The sequence below is a fragment of the Narcine bancroftii genome, chromosome 12 (genome assembly GCF_036971445.1).
Source record: "Narcine bancroftii isolate sNarBan1 chromosome 12, sNarBan1.hap1, whole genome shotgun sequence".
Taxonomy (NCBI): Eukaryota; Metazoa; Chordata; class Chondrichthyes; order Torpediniformes; family Narcinidae; genus Narcine; species Narcine bancroftii.
In genome coordinates this window covers 25,609,767-25,632,364 of record NC_091480.1, presented here as the reverse complement: position 1 = coordinate 25,632,364, position 22,598 = coordinate 25,609,767, and the positions used below count along the sequence as shown (strand labels likewise).

Below are 22,598 nucleotides of genomic sequence, written 5' to 3'. Positions count from 1 at the left end.
AAGAGACCACAACGCCACTTGTGACCCCAAAGGGTACTCTGAGGAATTGATACAGCTGCCCATTCGCTTCGAAGGCCGTGAAAGATCGGTCTTCTCGGCGGATCGGGAGCTGGTGATAGGCCCAACGTAAGTCAATGGTGGAGAATACAGTATTGGGCGATCTGATTCACCACATCCGTGATCCGTGGAAGTGGGTATGCATCCAGAAGCGTGAAGCGGTTGATTGTCTGGCTGTAGTCAACCACCATTCACAGCTTCTCCCCGTTTTTAACAACCACCACCTGGGCCCTCCAGGGACTCGAGCTAGGTTCGATAATACCCTCGTCCAGCAGTCTGCGCACCTCGCTTGTGATAAATTTCCTGTGTACGTAACTATATTTCTGCTTTTTGGTGGCCACAGGCTTCCAGCCAGGGGTGAGGTTTGCGAAGAGCGCTGGTGGAGCAACTCGGAGGGTGGAGAGGCTATAGGTGAGGCCCCGGGGTGCGTGGCGGGTGACTCGGGCTGCCGCTGGCAGGTGGCTTCCGTGGTAGAGTGGTTACAGACAGAGAATGGAGCATGAGTGCAGGGAAATGATTTGAAAGTGGCACTAAAATCCAGTCCCAGCAATGCAGGGGTGCACAATTGGGGAAGGACTAATAGTTTGAAGTCTGTGAACATGATGCCCTGGACTTTCAGGGTTGCCACGCAGTACCCCTTTACCCCAGTTGAGTGTGATCTGGTCGTCAATAAAATCCTCTGGGCAATGGGGAGAATAGCCAGTCCGCAACGGTGGGCCAGGTCTGGGCGGATAAAACTGTCAGTTGACCCCGAGTCAAATAAGCAATTGGTATAGTGTCCATGCACTTTTATCAGTTCCGTTGCTTTTGTGAGGGGATGGGGGCAGTCCTAGTTTAGGGTTATTGATGCAGTGACTTGTAAGGGGAACTGTGGAGTCCTGCATGATGATGTCATGCAATGTGTTCGTGATGACGTCACTCAAACAGTTGGGCCTGAAGAGACAGCATCGAGGAGTTGGTGTAGCTGCCTGCTGGGGGTGTCGGCCAGCCAACAGTAAGCGTTGGGGGTCGCTGCTTGCTGTCAGCGGTGGGCCAGTCAGTCAGGTGGTCGGTACCGGGTCGGTAGCAGCGGCGTGTCCCCGGTCACCAGCGTGTCCCCAGTTGTAGCGGCAGCGAGTGTAGCATGTCCCTGGTCGGCAGCAGTGGTGGGTCACTGGTTGGCAGCGGCGGCGGGTCCCTGGTCAGCAGCATCGGCAGTGGGCTCAGCGGTGATGGCAGCGGCGGGTCCCTGGTTGGCAGTGGCGGCGGCCATTGAGGTCAGGGCTGGTCGGACATTGTTTCGTGAGGGAGGGTGAACGTCATTGCGTCAAGGGTGGGTTGTACCTTCCGCGCTCGGCGTCTGCCCCGTGATGTCAGGCACTGCCGTGCAGTGGAGCCCTCGTTCTCATTGGAGGAGAGCTCTGAGGAAGAAGTGTTTGAATAGGAGGGTGGCGGTTTGGCTTCACACGAATTACTGTGTTTGACGGCAGCCACTTTGGAGTGATAGACTACAGCAAAGTGGCCATTTTTAAGGCACTTCTGGCACCTGGCTTTTCTCGCCGGGCACTGGTACCTGCTGTGCTTGTTCCTCCCGCAGAAATAACACTTTGGGGTCGCATAGGGCAGTGTAGCGGCAGCCGACAGGCTGTCGGTGTGCTGGGGAGTAGTAGGGTAGAGGCAGGGCATCCTACTCACACCAGAGCGTGGGGTCCAGCCCCAAGAGTACACGTCCATACTTAAGACCGCATCCTCCATTGTCTTTGTGATCCAGATCACGTCCTCTAGGTTTTCTCCCCCATGTTCTAGCAGGCACTGCCTCACCTCATTCGATCGAACCCCGGCTTGTCTGTGCAGGCACAGTCTCTGCCCATTGCCCTTAGTGCTTGAATATAAGTTCGACAGGACTCACCGGGTTGTTGCCTCCTTGTTGCAAGTTTGTACCGAGCATAGACCCTGTTCACCGGTCGCTCGTAGAGCTCTTTCAGCACCTTCATGGCTGTGCCTAAGTGGTCGCATCCTGGATGCTCTGGTAGACTCTCGGAGACACCATAGTCATCAATATTAGTAGTCGATGGCTGTCCTCCATCATGGCAGGGTCAGAGAGCTGTAAGTATGTTTTGAAGCATCTCACCCAGTGCTTAAAGTCATTCAAGGCTGTAGCTGACTGTGGGTCGATGTCGAGGCGTTCCAGCCGTAGCATAAGCGCCATCCCTTCAAAACTTTTTAGTTAATACAATTGTAGAGCGTGTCAAAAGAATGAAAGGCTTGCTGATCCAAACCAAGGCTCTTATTAACTAAAAGACTGGAGCATATCACATGTAGGTCGACCAGTCCAGAATGACCTGGTCTGGCTAGGAGCAATCCTTTAAGACCTACGCTCTCAGCCTATCACAGTCATCCGACACTACAATCTGTCCATGTACACATTGGTGATAGAATCTGTACTATCACACATATACACTGTTGTTGCCAATAGATTGTTAAATTAGGGAAATAACAAATATAATCCATAGTTAGCTTGGTTTCTACCTCAGAGAGTGTGATGAATTATGACCCACGTGAGTCCTCGTGGGAATAGCTGCATTGTACTCCTGCTTCCTTTCACCACTTTGAATATGAAATTATAGAAATGCTAACCAGAGAAATGGACCCTTTTGCTGCACGTCATCTTTGCTGACCATGATACCTAACCCATTTGCCCACACTAGGCCCACATCCCTCTATGATTTTCCTGTTCAAATCCCTGTCCAAATTATTTTAAACATTCACTTTTGTTGCAATTTTCAGTTTGAGCATAAACTGAGCACCAGAATGCAGAGAAGTGGTTTCTAGTGAGTTTTACAGATGACATTTGAAGTTGTCCAATTATGACAGTGTGACACTTAATTTTAATACTCAACTTTAGACATGGTGTAGCTGCCTGCTGGGGGTGTCGGCCAGCCAACAGTAAGCGTTGGGGGTCGCTGCTTGCTGTCAGCGGTGGGCCAGTCAGTCAGGTGGTCGGTACCGGGTCGGTAGCAGCGGCGTGTCCCCGGTCACCAGCGTGTCCCCAGTTGTAGCGGCAGCGAGTGTAGCATGTCCCTGGTCGGCAGCAGTGGTGGGTCACTGGTTGGCAGCGGCGGCAGGCAGCCCTTTTGGCCCATGAGCCCATGTGGCCCAATTACAGCCATTTAACCTACAACCCCCAGTACATTTCGAATGGTGGAAGGAAACCGGAGCCCGCAGACACAGGGAGAACGTATAAACTCCTTACAGACAGCGCAGGATTCGAATCCAGTTCCAATCGCTGACACTGTAATCGTGTTGCGTTATCCACTATGCTAACTGTGCCACCCCATAAGTAAAGAACATGGCACTTGTGCTACTTGTTTTTTTTAAAATACAATTCAACAAATCATTTCTGGGCTTGAGAGCTCAAATTACAAGTGGTTGAAGTCTACATTGCAGATGCTGGATTCTCAAGCCAAACACAATCTTCTGGGAGAACTCAGTGGGTCAAGAAGCATCAGTGGGAGAAAACAAATGCTCACCTCCACACCCACCCATCCCCCCACATTAATTCCATCAAGCCAGTGATTCTCAACTTTTTCAGTCTAAGGCCACCTGGAGTGTGGCCTAACATACCTTGGCAATGGTTGAGCAATATTTTCAAGTCAAAGGCAGCTCTGTAAGAAACACATTTTTATCTAATTTAATGCATTTATTTAACATTTTTAATGATCCACATGGTGACATGATTGGCCAACCAGTGGGCCTACTGGTTGAGAACCAGTAAGGGACTAGATTCTAATCTCTCTTTATATGATCATGCTCCCGTCTACTAATCAGATTCCAACACTGGCAGCTTTTATCTTCTAATTGTCTGCCATCCCCCAACTGTCTCATCTTCCTCCACCTGACCTCTGTGTTTCTTGCCTCTGTCTGGCATCAGCCCAGTACTCTCCCTCTGTCTGTCATGTTTCACCTCAATATGTCAACCATTCTTTTTCTCCCACTCATGCAGCTTGATTGCTGAGTTCCTCCAGAAGATTGAGGTCAATATGTGTGCACCGAATACTGGGAAAACTGTACAGTCTCAGGTGGCAGTTGACCAGAGGTCACTGTCCAATTTCTTGACTGGTGCAATTTCAAGCAGAAATAATGGCTAATGTTATTTCTTCCAGGTCAAATCAATCTGAATTACATAGCGCTGAAGATACCAGTAAAACATAATCCCATTTTTTAGGCATCACTAGTTTCCATACTATTCTGTCCAAGACAGTAGTCCAGAGCATGTCTACAGATCAATAGAAAAATATCAGGTAGCTGCAGCAATTCCTTAACATGTGGAGCTGAACATTGGAGGTCATGATCTCACTGGAGGTCAGATTCATGTGTGTTCTTTAATTCCTCATTGGGCTCACCTTCGAATCCAGGGTGTTCTGTAAGACAAAGGACCAGACCCAATTGGCATACAGATGATCTACATGGGGAGATAGGTGTTGTGTTCCCAGAAAAAGATCCATCACAATTTTCCAAAAAGCACGTGTTTTATAAAAAAAAATATATATATATATATATATATATATATATATAGTTTTGTTTATTATTTAGTCCTTTTTTCCCCCATATGAATTCTGAGGGAGTGAATTTTATTCAATATCTCAAATTTTTGGATAGTGATTTGTGAATTTTGTGAGGGGAAAGTTCCGGTACCCAAAGGACTGTATCACAGAGCCTCCCGGGCTCAACACAGTCATTCATTTTAAGTGCTCTGTTGACCATTCAAAAGTTGCATTCATCTTCTTTCTTGCAGCATATGTTTACATCTTTCATTACTTGCAGTTTCATGTGTTTTTAATTAATTTTTTTATTAATAGGCATGCCTCTCTCATCCTTTTCTCACTCACGCAATTATCCAACTTCAATCTGAAATGCATCTCTGCAATTAATCCTTAACCACTCTTTGTGGTTGTGAGTTCCACAGTTCAGTTATTCTCTGCAGATAGTCATTTTATGTATTCCACATTGGATTTATTAGCAAGTACCTTATTATTGAAATTACAATTTGAGCAATTCAAAAGAGTATTTTTGAAACCCAAAAACAGTTTCCCATTTTGGCAAAGGAGACATGACACACTCAAGCATTAGTAATGCAACAAGGCACAACTATTGAACACCTGCAAGATACTCCAAAGATCAATGCCACATGTCTCACAGTGACAGCTTATTTACATTGAAGAATTATTACAGCGGTACAGTAAATTGTATTTGAAAGGTCAAATCAAATCATGGGTAATTGCTTGAAGAAGGTCACTTCCAACAGAAAATCTGAAAATAGATTTTTCATATCACATTTAATAAAAGGGTTTATGTGGAAAGGTGCCCATTATTTTTGAAAGATGTTTTCATTAAAATCACCAAAGCAGGGAGAGATTATAGGAATATTCAACTATTCATTATTACCTGTTCAGATTTCACTCACGTTTTTCTTGCAGTGTGCATTGAAAGACCATATTTAGTAGTGAGCACTTGCTTTCTACAAACTTTTTGAACACAATATCTGCTAATGTAGAGGTTGAACAGAAAACCACATTATTGTATTTTGTCTATTGCAAATGACACATGAACCCTCTTGACTTCAAGTGATTTGATTTAAGATTAGTCAATCTGGTATGTCCATGATTGTAAAGAGCATTTTATTGGTTAGAAATTACAGTACTTAACTCCTAATGCCCTGACTTAGCTCAAGCAACATTACTGAGGAGAAAGATAGTTCATTGCTGCTTATTGGAGCTTTTTTAATATTTAAATTGACTTCATTGTGTCCCACAAGAGCAAATACACTTCACAATGTACTGCATTGGCTACAGATTATATTGGAGCATTCTGTGGGTTATGAGATGCTAAAAATTGACCAACCTTTTAGATTAATTTTATAAATAATTATGGCTTAGCATTCAATATAACTCTATCCAGCATCTAATGATAACCAATCAAGAGAACCATGATCAGTTGAGATTTAATCTAGCTCTCTGAAGATGTGGAAAAAAATGGAAATAAATAGCAATTAATTAATTTTTACTGCTTTACCACAGATGTATTTCCTATTGAATAACTCCCTTGCAAGTAGCTCTGTATTAGCCAGTAAAATCTACATTTTGATTGAGATAAGTACTCCTCATTGTCCTCCGACAATTTTATTTTGTTGCACTCTGCTATTAACTACAGACTTGACAAGGAGCCCAAGAATCATAGGTGAGAGTGTTATCTGACTGCCAGCATAAGAGTCCTGTTTTGTATTCCTTATAACACCCTGAATGGTTTTATGTAAAATATGTTGGAATACAATCTTTTCCCAATCCCTCAGTCTCCTTTCCTCCTGCTCTCCGCCCCTTCCCTCTCCATTCACAGAGCAACCCCCCTTCCCCTTGTTTGCTGGTGTGCCCTCCCTCCCTTATCCACCTATTACCTCTTGCCTGTGGGACTGTGCTCCTCCCTGTGCCCATCACCCCCCCCCCCCCCAGCACTTTGTTTGGGTGCCTGCCAACATTTTGCACATACCTTCTTCAAAAGGCAGCATTCTAGTCGTTTTGCTGGGAGTTTGGACACCCAACGATGACCCCCACAGACCATTTTTTAATAAAATTACGGAGTTCTCCACAATTACAGCGCCACCCAAGCCCATAATCGCTGCAGACTGTGTGTCTGCCGTCAGAATCCTCTTCCTCCGCACTCCCTTCTCTTCCAACGGGGGTGTTCTTTGTAGCAAGCCTCCAGGCTCGTCCCCGACTTCTTGGGAGCGCACTCCTTTTCCACAGAACGGGTCGAACCAGCGACATCTTGAGACTGGTGAGTAACTGTTACCTTAGCTTTTGTCCCCACCAGCGATCGTTGAAGCTTGGGGATTGCTGAAAACGGATCCAAGGCTGTTCCAGGTTGTTTAGGCCCCAATTCTTCTGCACTTTGAAACTATATTTCCTTCTGTGACTGAGACTTAGTTTTTTTTAAATTAGCAGCCATAATAGCTCACCAAAATATCAAACTGAAAATTAAAGTTTTAAAATTAAAAATAAAGGGTTAAAAGACGGGCACTTAAAAGTCTGACCAGAGAGGGCAGGGATTACACGTCTGATCTCTATGCCATCTTGCCACGCCCCCCCCCCCCCCCACTCCCCACCATTTTGCACATACCTTGATGAAGGGTTGAACCCTGAAATGCCAGTTAAGTATCTTTGCTATATAAACCACACTGTTTGACCTGGTGAGTTTTTTACTTCAGTGGCTGTGTGTGCAGACTTTTACTCATGATTACAAAGAGGTCGGATGAGCTCATGAAAGGTCATAAAAACAAGGTTTTAACATTAACGTGTGCAGTTCATGCAACACAGGAAATGCATAAACAGAATTATAAATTCACCCTCCACTTTGTGGGCTAAATTACCTCCTACCATGATATAATGTCTTTAATTTTGTATGTTATATTTTGCATTATGCAGGAAGCAAGTTCTGATCATGAGTCTGCTCTTGGAAATTATTAGGCTAGTTCAATTGGTATCCTTGTTACAGTCTTATAAATCATTTCGAGTAACAGCCAACACATTGAAGGAACTCGGTGGGTCAGACAGGATTGATTGATGAGACTAAATAGTCAATGTTTCGGGTTTGTGTGTATTGCCCCAGTTTTCTAGCATCTACATTTTCTTTTGTATATGATTTTTGCCCTGTTTCCTTTTCTCTTTGCAGTTTGTCAGCCGATCTGATAACAAGTACAAAAGGTTAAACAGCAGCGAGCGTGTGCGAATTGTCACCAGCTCCCCATCTGGCCCCGTGAAAGCCTCTTTCGAAACACTGAAACTCTCACCTGAGATGCAAGATGGTAAGAGAAAGAATGAACGTGCATTATCTCCTTTGGCAATCTTTAAGGACAGATAATGGCTTGATTTCACTCAGTGTGCTGGTTCTGAGGAGGCTGATGAGGGAATTACCGTCAGAGCAGGAAGTGTCAGCCTGAGTAATGGGCTGCTAGTTGTGAGCTTTCTGCTGCTTACACATGATTTCTTTCTGCTCCCATGCATGGACTCAGCTTGCTCAATACCACTCTAAAATTGTCCTTCTCTATTTTGAGTGGCTGTGGGTCAAATATGTCCAAGAACTAGGTACAATGTTCAACGTATTCAAAAGGCTTTGAGCATGTCCCTGAATCTTTTCCTCTGTCCACCTCATGATCTCTTACCAAAACAGAATAGATTGCTCATTTTGAAGTTATGTCTACTGCAGACGAATGCCACCACCTGCTCAACACTGGTAGGCGATTATAACTTCAGTCTCTGGGAGGGGAAACTGACACTGGTTCACATTTTCTAGAGAGTTTGGAGAACTTTGCAGAGACGGTGATATCTTTCCAGTGCTTTGAGGTCCCTGTTGTTGGTATTCCAGGACTCCATATTTTACAGGAGAGCAGGCATCATTGCTGCCCAGTAAATTTAGGTTTTGGGCCTATTGTCCGAAGAACTGATCCTCCAATTCCCTTTTCCTCATTGGTCCAAATGCTGTGCTGATGCACTGAAGGTGGTGATGAATTTCTGCTTTCACTTGAATATTGGAAATGCTTTTCACAATCTCAGGATGTTCAAATGGTTTGAAGTTAGTTTTATTTTTTTTAAATAGTATTCTTTGGTCCATCTATGAAAGTCATTTTTACCTTTACAGGTGCAATGCAAAACCTGCAACATCCCAAAGAATGTGCTAACTGTTTCTGAAGAATAAGATGACCCCAAAGTGTTGCCACTCACTCTCGGGTCTCATTTCATAGGGTTGCCTTCTGACAGGCTAGTTTAGGTTAAAAACACAGCTTGAGGCTTTCAGGTGGTTCATGTCTTCTTTTCCCCCACAGGAAGCTGATCTGTTTCCTGAATATCCATTGCCAATTGAGTTGTGCCTGCCAGAATCCCCTATAGGTGATTGCAGGATAGTTTCTACACAATGCCAAGATTTTTTGTCTCTGGTGCGGTGTTTTCCATAAAGTAATTTTTCTAGATTTTAGTCATTCTTGCAGTGTAATAAAGCACAACGGCCAACTCATGCATCACAAACAGAATTACGTTGACCACCATCATCACATTTAATAAGGTTTAGTGCAGCATAAATGTTGCCCGACCAGAGACATATTTTAGTCTTGTTTACAAAAATTGCAAGATTATTGTAAGTAAACCATTTTTCCCCTGTTAATTCTATTTTGTTTTTTTAAGATGTAGATCCAGAAAGTGACATAAAAAAGAATTTAAACCTGATACCATACAGTCTGGTCCATCCATACCATACTCAGCGGAAGCGTCCTGTGCTTTTCTCGCCCACCCCACTAGCCAAAATGCTTGTGCAGAAATTACTGAATTCTGGAGAAGCCATGGAATTTGATATCTGCAAAAGAGGTAAAGCGGCTCAGCTTTTGGCTACAAATGTTTCAGGATAACTGGTTGGTGAAATCTGATCACTAGATCATATTACTGACAATTTTCTTTCCAGAAGTCAATGAGGAGGAATTGTTTTCTCTGGTAGAGGATCAACAGCTAGGGGAAACAGATTTTGAGCCATTGGTAAAAAAGTTTGAGAAGAGAAACAAAGAATCCTGGGAATAATAGCTCCATGACTCTTATGTCAGTGGTTGACGAGTTGATAGGGTAGTTTGGATGGTGTATTTAAATTTAGTCATACACAATACATAACAGGCCCTTTCGGTCCTAATTGACTTACAACCCCTGGTATGTTTTGGAGCAGTGGGAGGAAACCCATGCAGACACAGGAAGAATGTGCAAACTCCTTACAGATAGCGCAGAATTTGAACCCTAGCTCCATTTCTTGGTGCTGTAATGGCGCAAACCGCGACGCTAATTGTGCCACCACTTTAATTAGTCAAGGATTTCATTCAGGAGCTGAGGTAATGTTGAAGCTCTATTTAAAAACTCTCGTTACACCACACATGGAGAATTGTGTTCATTTTTAATCACTTAATTGCAGGAAAGGTGTAGATGCTTTGCAGAAGGTAGGGATTTACCAGGATATTGCCTGATTGAAGAACATGTCATATGAAACAAGATTGACATAGCTAGGGCTTTTCTCTTTGACTTTAATAGAGGTAATATAAGATTTTGAAATGCATTGGATAGCCTGCACCTTTTTTCCTGGGGCGACAATACCAGAGTATACTTGTATAAGGTGAGAAGAAGAAAGTTTAGGTGAGATGTCAAAGGTAATTTTTTTTAATACTTTATTTCAACACACAGAGTGGTGGGTGCCTGGAATGCATTGATGAGGGTGGTGGAGGAGGCTGCTACAACTGGGACTGTCAAAAGACTCTTAGATCGGCATATAGATGTGAAAGGGTTTTGGGTGTGATGGAGCAAAAAATTAGATTGTTGTGAAGTTGGTTTCCAACATCATGGGCTGAAGGGGCTGTACTGTGTTATACTGTTCTATATAAAATAAGATGGTCGAATTATACTTTTTAGTGACTTTCAAAAGAAATTGAATACATAGTTGCAAAGCCATTCCTTTTCTTTTGTTCAAGCATATTTACGAGTAAATATTCAGATCAAAGCTATGATTAAATGACTAACATATTCACACTTTCAATAAACTATTAACAAATTTACCCATCTTTGGGAATGACGAGAACTTGTTTAGAAATACAATGATGAGAGATTCGTGTTTATTTTTTGCCCTCATTAGTCAAGTAAAGCTCAACTTCCATGATATTCAGTTGTAACATGTTAGTTTATTTACTCCAGAGGCCGTTCATTGCCTGGAAGCTATAATGAAGACTTGGAGGCATCTGGGCTCTCAAGGGCACTCACTGTAGTTGTACTGAAAGATTGCAATGTGCTGATTTTTGTTTCTGAAAAAGTAAACTTTATCCTATTTTCACATGTACCTGATATTTCCTTTTGAATTTGCAAGGATTGCAAATTCTGGAATCAGACACACATATCTGTGGCTGCAAGAACACTGTCCCTTGATCATTTTGTTGAAATTTAACTTCTGTATGGTTTAATTGGATTTCCCCCCCCCCCCACAGATTCCCTTTCAAATACACCATCATAAATCACACCTCCAACATTCAGAGGGAGCGTGAACACACACAGCATAGCAGGTCCAGGTGTCAGACAAGCTATCTGGTTACCTTATCCCGCCAGTGGTCTACAGAAGAAAAAATAATGCAGATGCTGCAAATCCGAAATTAAATCACTCTTGGAATCTAGATGACCTCACAGTATTATGCAAAGAGATCCAAAAACCTTGTGTTTAAACAGCTTTGGATTATTTTATCAACTTCAGTATTTGCCTTTCAGATATTTTAAACAAAGAAGAATATTTACAGAAACAGAAGTCTGAGCCAATTCTTTTCTCCCGAGAAAAGCATTTAAATGCCTTCGAATGTATTATGCCTGCCAACATCAAAGCAGTAACTGCCAAGGTAAAGGACATGTTTTCTTTTTATAATGTGGGTTACAAAGGAAGTTTTTATTTTAGTTCAGTGACACAACATCCCAGCATCTTTCAAGACATAACTGGAACAAAGTAGTCCCCTTGCTTCACAACCTTACTGCTACAATTGAGTGACACCCATCAGGAAACAGCAAATGAGCAGATATTCCAGGCAAATGAGGAGGTACTAAATGGGGAGAGCTGTGGAGTCATTATTACCCAGCTTGAGCTACTGCCAACTTCACTCTCCTGCCATTTATATTAACTATCAAAACAAATTGATTAAGGGAGGGAGAGGGGTAAATTTTCATCATCTCTTCTCCCCAAATTCTTTCTCTTTTTTTTTAATTTTTTATTTTTCACACCATAAATCACATTAGCCATGATATACACTTTTTCTTTTTCACACATATACAGTGACTTTTTCTCCCCCCCCTCCCTCCTCCCAAGCCACCCCCCCCACCCCCCCCCCCCCTCATCCATTTTAGGTATACTATCTAGGTTGCATTAAGCCAGTCAGTCAATGTTGTCATTCAACAAAAATACACCAGAAATTCTACTGAGTCCATTCTTTTCTTTCCTTCTCCTTCCATCAACTTAGGTAATGTTTGTCCCCGGTAGGTTTTCGCTATTGTATCTCCAGTTATATTATATTATACTTCTCTCTCATTTGTTCAAAGGATAAGAATCTACTTCCTGAAAAACAATTTTCTATTCTTTTAATCCCTTTTTTTTCCCATTTTCTAAAGGAAAGGTTGTCTATTGTAAAAGGGAGTAGCTTATTTTGCGTCAATATTAGTTTTGGTAATTGATAATTTGTTTTATTTCTTTCTACATGAATCTTCTTCCAAATATTGAGGAGATGATGTAATACTGGAGAAGTTCTATGTTGTACCAATTTTTCGTCCCATTTATATGTGTTCAGGTATCTTTTCCCCTATTTTATCTAATTCTAATCTCGTCCAGTCTGGTTTTTCCCTATAGGTATCTTAATTGTGTGGCTCTATAATAATTTTTGAAGTTTGGCAATTGTAAGCCTCCTTGTTTATACCATTCTGTTAATTTATGTAGTGCTATCCTCGGTTTCCCCCCTCTCCATAGAAATTTCCTTATAATTTTCTTTAACTCTTTGAAGAATTTTTCTGTCAGTTGTATTGGCAATGCCTAAAATAAGTATAGTATCCTTGGAAAAATGTTCATTTTAATACAGTTTATCCTTCCTATCAGTGTTAGTGGTAGATCTTTCCAATGCTCTAAATCGTCCTGTAATTTTTTTCATTAGTGGATTGTAATTGAGTTTATATAATTGGCCTAGATTTTTGTTTATTTGTACCCCTAGGTATCTTATTGCCTGCATTTGCCATCTGAATGGAGATTCCTTCTTAAATTTTGAGAAATCTGCATTATTCATAGGCATTGCTTCACTTTTATTTACGTTTATCTTGTAACCCGACACTTCTCCATATTCCTTCAATTTCTTATATAATTCTTTTATTGATAGTTCTGGTTCTGTTAAGTACACTATAACATCATCTGCAAATAGACTGATTTTATATTCCCTGTCTTTTATTTTTATTCCTTTTATATTATTATCTATTCTTATCAATTCTGCTAGTGGTTCTATAGCTAGCGCAAACAATAAAGGTGATAGTGGGCATCCCTGCCGCGTTGACATGCTTAAGTTAAATTGCTTTGATACATGTCCATTTACTGTCACTTTCGCTAACGGTCCCTTATATAATGCTTTAATCCAATTAATATACTTCTCCGGTAAACTGAATTTTTGCAATATTTTGAACAAATAATTCCATTCTACTCTGTCGAAGGCCTTCTCTGCGTCTAAAGCAACTGCTACTGTAGGTGCTTTATTTCCTTCTACTGCATGAATTAAGTTAATAAATTTACAAATATTGTCTGTTGTGCGTCTTTTTTTGATAAATCCAGTTTGGTCTAAATTTACCATTTTCGGTACCTGTTCTGCTAATCTGTTTGCTAATAGTTTAGCTATTATCTTATAATCTGTGTTTAGCAAAGATATTGGTCTATATGACGCTGGTGAGAGTGGATCTTTCCCTTGTTTTAGTATTACTGTAATTATTGCTGTTTAACATGAATCTGGTAAGTTTTGTGTCTCATCAATCTGGTTGATTACATCCAGGAGGGGCGGTATTAATAAGTCTTTAAATATTTTGTAGAATTCTGTTGGAAATCCATCCTCTCCTGGTGTCTTATTATTTGGTAATTTTTTTATTATCTCTTGTATTTCTACTGTTCCAAATGTTTCTGTTAATTTATTTTGTTCCTCTATTTGTAGTTTTGGTAGTTCAATTTTAGTCAAAAATTCATCTATTTTCCCTTCTTTCCCTTCGTTTTCATTTCGGTATAATTGTTCATAGGATTCTCTGAAGTTTTCCTTAATTTCTTTTGGATTATATGTAATTTGTTTGTCTTTTTTCCTTGTTGCCAATACCATTTTCTTAGCTTGCTCTGTCTTAAGCTGCCATGCTAGGATTTTGTGCGTTTTTTCACCTAGTTCATAATATTTCTGTTTTGTCTTCATTATATTCTTCTCTACCTTATATGTTTGTAATGTTTCATATTTTATTTTTTTATCCGCCAATTCTCTTTTAGTTGTATCTTCCTTCATTGCTAATTTTTTTTCTATGTTTACTATTTCCCTTTCCAACTGCTCTGTTTCCTGATTATAGTCCTTCTTCATCTTGGTTACGTAACTTATTATTTGCCCTCTAATGAATGCTTTCATTGCGTCCCATAGTATAAACTTATCTTCCACTGATTCCGTATTTACTTCAAAGTACATTTTTAATTGTTTTTCAATAAATTCTCTAAAATCCTGTCTTTTAAGTAGCATGGGGTTTAATCTCCATCTATACATTCTTGGAGGGATGTCCTCTAGCTTTACTGTCAGTATTAAGGGTGAATGGTCCGATAGCATTCTCGCTTTATATTCTGTTTTTCTTACTCTATCCTGCATACTAGCTGATAACAAAAATAGGTCTATTCTTGAGTATGTTTTATGTCTAGTCGAGTAGTATGAGTATTCCTTTTCTTTTGGGTTTTGTTTCCTCCATATATCCAAAAGTTTCATTTCTTGCATTGATTTAATTATAAATTTGGTTACTTTGTTCTTCCTGTTACTTTTTTTCCCCGTTTTATCCATATTTGGATCCAAATTCAGGTTGAAATCCCCTCCTATTAGTATGTTCCCTTGCGTATTAGCTACCTTCAAAAAGATATCTTGCATAAACTTTTGATCTTCTTCGTTAGGTGAATATATATTAAGTAGATTCCAAAACTCCGAATATATCTGACATTTTATCATAACATATCTCCCTGCTGGATCTATTATTTCCTCTTCTATTTTAAATGGCACATTTTTGCTAATTAATATAGCCACTCCTCTTGCTTTTGAATTATACGATGCTGCTGTTACATGTCCTACCCAATCTCTCTTTAATTTCTTGTGCTCCAATTCAGTTAAGTGTGTTTCTTGGACAAATGCTATATCAATTTTTTTCCTTTTTCAGTAAATTTAGTAGTTTCTTCCGTTTAATTTGGTTATGTATTCCATTAATATTTAAAGTCATATAGTTCAGCGTAGCCATTTTATATTTTGTTTATCTTCTCTTTCCGTTTTTCCATCATTACCTTTCCTCCTTTTCCATTTCTGTTTTCTTATTTTCAACTCTTTACCAGACAACATTCCTACAACATCCAACATTTTCCTTATTCTCCTATTTCTATCTTCTTTATCCCCAATCTCCCCTTCCCCTCCTGAGTTGTCCTTTATCCCTTGTCGGACAACCACATCTCCCCTCTCCATTTGGATTTGCGAATCCACTCGCAAGCGTCAACTGATTTTGTAGTGACCGCTATTTCCCCCCACCCAGCACCCCCCAGAAAAGATTTCACTTTTCATATGTCACAAAGGTCACTCTTTTAATTCCCTCCTTATTCTCTCTATTCCATTACCTTCCCTTATTAATTCTTGTCTATACTATCTATGTTTTCCTCTAATTACAGATACTTTCACGTATGCCCATTGTCTCTATTCACTCTTATACCTCTTTACCCGCATACATATCAATCGTGGTCATTTTTACCCTCATTACCCGTCTTCATCCCTCAGTCTATTTTTGTCTTTACCCACATACATATCAATCGTGATCATTTTTACTCTCATTACCCGTCTTCATCCCTCAGTCTATTTTTGTAATTGTTCTGCAAATTTTCGTGCTTCTTCTGGATCCGAGAACAGTCTGTTTTGTTGTCCTGGAATAAATATTTTCAATACCGCAGGATGCTTCAGTGTAAATTTATATCCTTTCTTCCATAAAATCGCTTTTGCTGCATTGAACTCTTTTCTCTTCTTTAGGAGTTCAAAGCTTATATCTGGATAAATGAAGATTTTTTGCCCTTTATACTCCAGTGGTTTGTTGCCCTCTCTTACTTTTTCCATTGTCTTCTCCAGTACCTTTTCTCTTGTAGTATATCTTAGGAATTTTACTACAATAGATCTTGGTTTTTGTTGTGGTTGTGGTTTAGGGGCCAATGCTCTATGTGCCCTTTCTATTTCCATTTCTTGCTGTAGTTCTGGACATCCTAGGGCTTTAGGGATCCATTCTTTTATAAACTCCCTCATATTTTTGCCTTCTTCATCTTCCTTAAGGCCCACTATCTTTATGTTATTTCTTCTGTTATAATTTTCCATTATATCTATTTTTTGGGCTAGTAATTCTTGTGTCTCTTTAGTTTTTTTATTAGATTCCTCCAATTTCTTTTTTAAGTCTTCTACCTCCATTTCTGCTGCTATTGCCCGTTCTTCCATCTTGTCCATTTTTTTCCCCATTTCTGTTAAGGTCATATCCATTTTATTTATTTTCTTTTCTGTGTTGTTTATTCTTCTTCTTAAATCATTGAATTCCTTTGTTTGCCATTCTTTAAATGACTCCATGTATCCTCTAACAAGAGCATGTATATCCTTTACCTTGCCTTTCCCTTTATCTATTTCACTGTATTCTTCTTCTTCCTCTGGGTTGGCCATCTGTTGTTTCTTTGATGCCCTTTCCTCCTCTTCTTTCTTGTTTCCTTTGCCTTCTGTGGTCTCTTCTTGCTGCAGGTGTTCTCCAGCTGTCGTTGCCCGCTGTGGAGATCAACTCCCCAGCTGGTCCCCCCTCCCGTCGGTATTTTTTTTCATGCGCGGTTGCGCACTTTTACTCGGCTCTGCGAGCCATTTTTGTAGTCCTATTTCTACCGACCTGAGGTAGTGGGCTCCTCTCTCCACAGCGGGGCTCTTCGGACAGGTAAGGCCTTCACCTTTTTCCTCCGTTGTCTTCTCTTCCTCTCTTCTTTCCGTTGATTTTGATTTTTCTCCTTTTGTCTCCATCTTCTTTCCACCTTTATACTCACTTTTCTTTAACTTGTATTTCTGTGCCTTTGTATTTTCTCTTGTTTTTCCCGACTTTTCTGGACAGGGCTGGAGTTCACCGTCCGGCCACTACTCCATCACGTGACTCCTCCCCCAATCTCACCTACTTTCAAGGGGAAAAGCCTATTCACATCTATCTATCCCCTCATCATTTTATATACCTCTTTCAAATTCCCCCCTTCAACCTTCTGTGTTCCAATGAATAAAGACCCAGTCTACTCAATCTTTCTTCTATGTACTGCAATCCAGGCAACATTTTAGTAAACCTTCTCTGCACCCTCTCTACCTTATTGATATCCTTCCTATAATTTTGGGACCAGAACTGCACAAATTTGGCCTCACTAATGCCTTGAACAATCTCAACATCACCTCCCAGCTCTTATATTCTATGCTTTGAGTTACAAAAGCCAGTATACCAAAAGCCACCCTATCTAGGAGAAATATTCATAATTTTAAGGGAATATGTAGATGCAGATAAACAATTTCTGGAGTTAATAACTATTAGATATAAATTTAAGATAATAGGCAAAAATATGGGTGAAAATTAGAATGCTTAATGCAACGTGGTTTTATGATAATTTTACAGTTGACAAAATAGGAGTAGCTGAAGACCATAAGATTCATTCAAACCATTACCAATCAATAAGAGTGTGACTGATTGTCGGTCTCAATATGAGCACACCAGTCCAAAATCCTTATCTGTAAAGAAGCTGCAGGGAGATGTAGACCTACTGAGTAAGGGAAGAAGATCATAGTACTGTACCTGAAACATAATGTGGAAAAATCTGGAGTTATCCACTTTGGGTGCACAAAACAAAAAAGCACAGTGTAAAAATAGTGAAAGATTGGGTAATGTTGATGTTCAAAATAGAACAAGGTACTTGTGCATGCAGAAAGTCAACACTAAGGTCCAGCAAGTTATTAGAAAAGCTACTGATCATTTTTTTTGAAGAATTTGAGTACCGACATAAAGATGTCTATCTGTAATTACACCTCACCTAGACAATTGTGTGTAGTTTTGGTCTCCTTACCAAAAGAAAAAGAGTGTATTTGCCATGGCAGAAATGCAATGAAGTCTTGTCCAGGAATGATGTTTTACCTTATAGGCAGAGATTTACAAGACCAGGCATTCATTGACTAGAGTTCAGAAGAATGAGAGATCTCATTGAAACAGACAAAATTCTTTCAGGATTCAACATGCTGGATGCAGAGATTTTTTTTTGAGTCTTGAATCAGGGGTTTAACACAAGGGGCAAAACATTTAGAACTAAAGTGAAGAGAAATTTCTTCCTGGCAAGCATGGCAAATCTTTGGCATTCTCTGTCCCAGGGGCTGCAGCAGCTCTATGACAGAATACATTTAAAATGGAGATAGTGGAACTCAGCAGGTCAATCAGTATCTGTGGAGTAGGCCATGTCCCTGCATCAGATGTTGCTGGACTACTGAGCTCCTGCAACAGTCTGTTTACTTTTTTTAAATCCAGATTCTAGCATCTGCACTTTCTTCTGTCCCATGATCATTAGATTTCTGGATAGTAAGGGAATCAAGGATATGGGGATAATGCAAAATAGCATTGTGGTAGACGATTGAGCCTGCTTCATCTTTTATCAAGATCTTGGTCAAAGGGCAAAATAACCTCATCCTGTTCTTATTTCTTACATTTTTTTTAAATATACCATTTCAAAAGTCTAACAATCTGACACCAAAATATTCCAAATGAATAATCAATCCTCAGCCCTCTGAACAAAAAAAAATTCCCAACTTCCTGAGAAAAGAAATTTGTTCTAATCTCAATTACAGCAACTAAGAATTTTGGTGCAAGTGTTCATTGTACAATGTTAATGACAATAAACTCATTCTAATAATCTTAACTTACGTACCCTGGTCTGTAAACCAAGGTTTCAAAAGCTAATTTACTCAGTAAATTAATGTCTTACCAAACATTCTTGGACGGTTTGTTCTCTTAAGTTCTGAACAGCAATGTCAGTCAACTCAACCTCTCCTTACAAGACAACCTTCTCATCCCAAAAAAGAACTCCTACCACCTTTATGCACTGCCTCACAGGCCAGTACATACTTCCCTCACTGTGGAAGCAAATTTAAACTCACAGTTCCTCTTGTACTCAACCCTTTCCCCTTCCCATAAAGATTAAAAGACCTTTTGCTACTTTTTAATGGCTTCATGTTATTTAGTAATCACACTTTAAGGGTTAACACAGGCTGAAAACCTTACATAACAAAACCTTTTCACTGCATAACCATCCAAAGCTTGTGGTCAGATGGACGGTACTGTCAAGTAGAAATCATAAACAAAGTTAATAGTTTGAAAGAATAGAAGAACAATGGCTGTTATTTCAAGAAGAAAGATCAAATGGGACATTTACAAGTCATATGATTATGTGCCATGTTTTTTGGGAAATTGAAACAGAAAAGATTTCAGTATTGATCAAGCAAGTCATGCGATTGAGACACTTGAAGAAGCAAGATTTATTTATAAGTAATCAGAGAACTGCAAGAGGCAGAAATGAACTGACTTTGTGTGAAATGGATACTTCTGCTGTTTCTCTTTCTCAGGGGAAACAGTGATCTGCTATGACCATTGTAATGGTCATTTTTGATTGACCCATATCTGGGTGAAGGGAGCAAGATCATTCTTGCATTTGGATTGCGACCATTCTGATGGTCATTTCATCTGACCCTTGCCTGGGTTTATGGAAGCATTGTGGAAGTCACGTTTTGTTTCCCTTATGCAACGAAGAAGGGAGTTATGACAATCATTTGTGTGAAACAACTTGACAAGGATTCATGAGTTAAAGGCACTCTGATGACTTAGTGTGTGTTCTGAACATCAGTTTTAAAGTTCTGAGTTTCAACAGAGGATTTCTAAGACTGAATTTTGGGAATTGACTTTCCAGAATTGTGCCTAAGCTGTAATGGTTTGGGACATGGACACACGCACACTTTTTATATTATTAATAGTTATTAGTAAACATATTGTTTTAAAAATAGCACTGTCGATGAATTTCTATTGTTGCTGGTCTATGACATAATACATGTGTGAATATAAAAAGCTAATTGCATACCAATATTTAATTGCTTCCACCACTGTGAAAAAACGTTTTCTATTTTTCCTCACTGAGATTAATAAGATCATACTTCCCCGAATTATCTGTCATCTTATTGCCCATTTTACTTAAGCCACCTCTATCTTTTTCCACAGAAGCAAGAGGTGGGTGAATTCAGAGCATAGAATGAAGACTGCAAAAGAATGGCTCATATTGATAGATGAAGGGAGGGAGTATGCAAAAAGAGGGTAAATTCAAATGGCAGAAATAAGGAAGTTAATGAATGTATGAAGCTTACACCCACTGCTTTGTCTTTGGAAGTGCCCTTGAACAGCAAAAATTCATCTTAGTTTCTGGACCAAAATGCTCCCTTTGTGCCAATTCAATTAGTTTGAGATGCTGTTGGACACATAATAACAAATGCATTTGTCTACATCCTGGGATTGATTGTACATCATGTGCTTCAATAATTACATGTGGCTAGCAATGTGGTTAAAGTAGCACAGGGGAATCTCACAGAAATGCAAATAGAGCATTCATCCACACGACATAAATTACTTTGACATCTCAATCCACCAAGCTCTACGCCAATACTATGCAACAATATTTTTCTCTGTTCTAAAAGAGTTGTATGAAAATTAGGAATATAGAATGTAATAATTTGTTTCATATTAACTTTATTCCATTAGAGCTTAAATGAGCAATCATTCAACAGGATCCTGAGTCAATAAAATTCATTATTTAGTTCTTTACCTGTTGAGAGTCAGCAAAAGGAATACCAGCTGTCCAATAATGTTGTGTAGTGTCACTTTCTGCTCGTGGGCTGTTGGGAATGAGTCAGAATCAGTACAAACTCATCCTAATCCTTAATCGATGCCGATTTATTTCAACTGATCACAAGGATAAAATCGTGGCGTGCAAAGCAAATAGTCTCGAGGGTTTGAACTCATTAATCAAATGTCAGATTTAATCAATCAACAGTCATTATCTGCCTTGAGCCTTAATTTCCCGGCACATCGATCAAAATTGTTACCTGTTGCTGTGACTTTCAATCAACAATTTTAGGGGAGAGGTGGCTCTCCACTCCCAAGGATCCATTCGTTTCTGAAATTGAATTTTTAAAATGATTTTTCACAAGAAAATGTTGTGAACTACAACCCTGGCTCTCAGTCAGGACGTATAGATGGAGTGCTCTTTTGAATTTTACACTTATTATTAATCTAAACTCAAGCTTAACCAACACGAAAGTCTGGAGACCCAGTGAATGAAGTAAAGAGACAACGCTGGAGAAATTCAGCAGGTCAGACTGCGTACTTTATAGAGCAATGATAAAAATGCATGACCGACATTTTGGTCTTGAGCCCTTTATCAAGATCATCAACAACCCTTAATGGAGGGAGGAGTCACGCGATGGAGTAGTGGCCGGACGGTGAACTCCAGCCCTCTCCAGAAAAGTCGGGAAAAACAAGAGAAAACACAAAGGCACAGAAATAAAAGTTACAGAAAAGTGAGTATAAAGGTGGAAAGAAGATGGCGACAAAAAAAGAAAAGCCGAAAGCAACGGTAAGAAGAGAGGAAGAGAAGACAAAGGAGGGAAAAGGTGAAGGCCTTACCTGTCCGAAGAGGCCCGCTGCGGAGAGAGAAACCCGCTCCCTCAGGTCGGTAAATAATGGACTACAAAAATGGCTCGCAGAGCCGAACAAAAGTGCGCAACCGCGATGCGAATGAAAAAAAACACACCGACGGGAGGGGGGACCAGCTGGGGAGTCGATCTCCACAGCCGGCAACGACAGCTGCAGAACACCTGCAGCAAGAAGAGACCACAGAAGACAATAGAAACAAGATAGAAGAGGAGGAAAGGGCACCAAAGAAACAACAGATGGTCAACCCAGAGGAAGAAGAAGAGGAAGAGTATGGTGAAATAGAAGAAGAAAAGAGAGGCAAGGTAAAGGATATACTTGCTCTTATTAGAGGATACATGGAATCATTTAAAGAATGGCAAACACAGGAATTTAAGGATTTAAGAAAAAGAATAAACAACACAGAGGAGAAAATAATTAAAATGGAGATGACCTTAACAGAAATGGGAAAAAAAATGGACAAGATGGAAGAGCGGGCAGTAGCAGCAGAAATGGAGGTAGAAGACTTAAAAAAGAAATTGGAGAAATCTAATAAAAAAACTAAAGAGACACAAGAACTACTAGCTCAAAAAATAGATACAATGGAAAACCATAACAGAAGAAATAACATAAAGATAGTGGGCCTTAAGGAAGATGAAGAAGGCAAGAATATGAGGGAGTTTATAAAAGAGTGGATCCCTAAGACCCTAGGATGTCCAGAACTACAGCATGAAATGGAAATAGAAAGGGCACATAGAGTAATGGCCTCTAAACCACAACCACAACAAAAACCAAGATCTATTGTAGTAAAATTCCTAAGATATACTACAAGAGAAAAGGTACTGGAGAAGACAATGGAAAAAGTAAGAGAGGGCGACAAACCACTGGAGTATAAAGGGCAAAAAATCTTCATTTATCCAGATATAAGTTTTGAACTCCTAAAGAAGAGAAAAGAGTTCAATACAG

At 40.0% G+C, this 22,598-nt stretch overlaps 1 protein-coding gene and 1 long non-coding RNA gene across 10 annotated transcripts in view; one reads left to right on the top strand and one right to left on the bottom strand.

Annotated features, from left to right (window-relative positions):
• Positions 1-22,598, top strand: part of card11 (caspase recruitment domain family, member 11) — a 286,003-nt gene that overhangs the window by 248,598 nt on the left and 14,807 nt on the right. For all 5 annotated transcript variants that reach the window (XR_011347238.1, XR_011347237.1, XM_069905859.1 and 2 more), the window contains exons 20-22: positions 7,762-7,894; positions 9,267-9,446; positions 11,364-11,488. Coding sequence is in view for 3 of the 5 variants with exons in the window: in XM_069905859.1 (XP_069761960.1) it covers positions 7,762-7,894; positions 9,267-9,446; positions 11,364-11,488 (438 nt within the window). In the remaining 2 variants the exon portion in view is untranslated. The remainder of the gene's footprint in view (positions 1-7,761; positions 7,895-9,266; positions 9,447-11,363; positions 11,489-22,598) is intronic.
• The window catches only part of LOC138747020 (uncharacterized), an 82,820-nt gene continuing 61,804 nt past the window's right edge, over positions 1,583-22,598 (bottom strand). For 3 of the 5 annotated variants that reach the window (XR_011347240.1, XR_011347244.1, XR_011347241.1), the window contains 3 exons: positions 21,047-21,117; positions 20,767-20,836; positions 1,583-4,457 (listed from right to left, as the gene is read on the bottom strand). This is a non-coding gene — a long non-coding RNA (uncharacterized lncRNA). Of the gene's footprint in view, positions 4,458-4,770; positions 5,347-9,192; positions 9,436-20,766; positions 20,837-21,046; positions 21,118-22,598 lie in introns of those variants that run through there. The other 2 variants (XR_011347243.1, XR_011347242.1) reach the window with 2 other exon arrangements.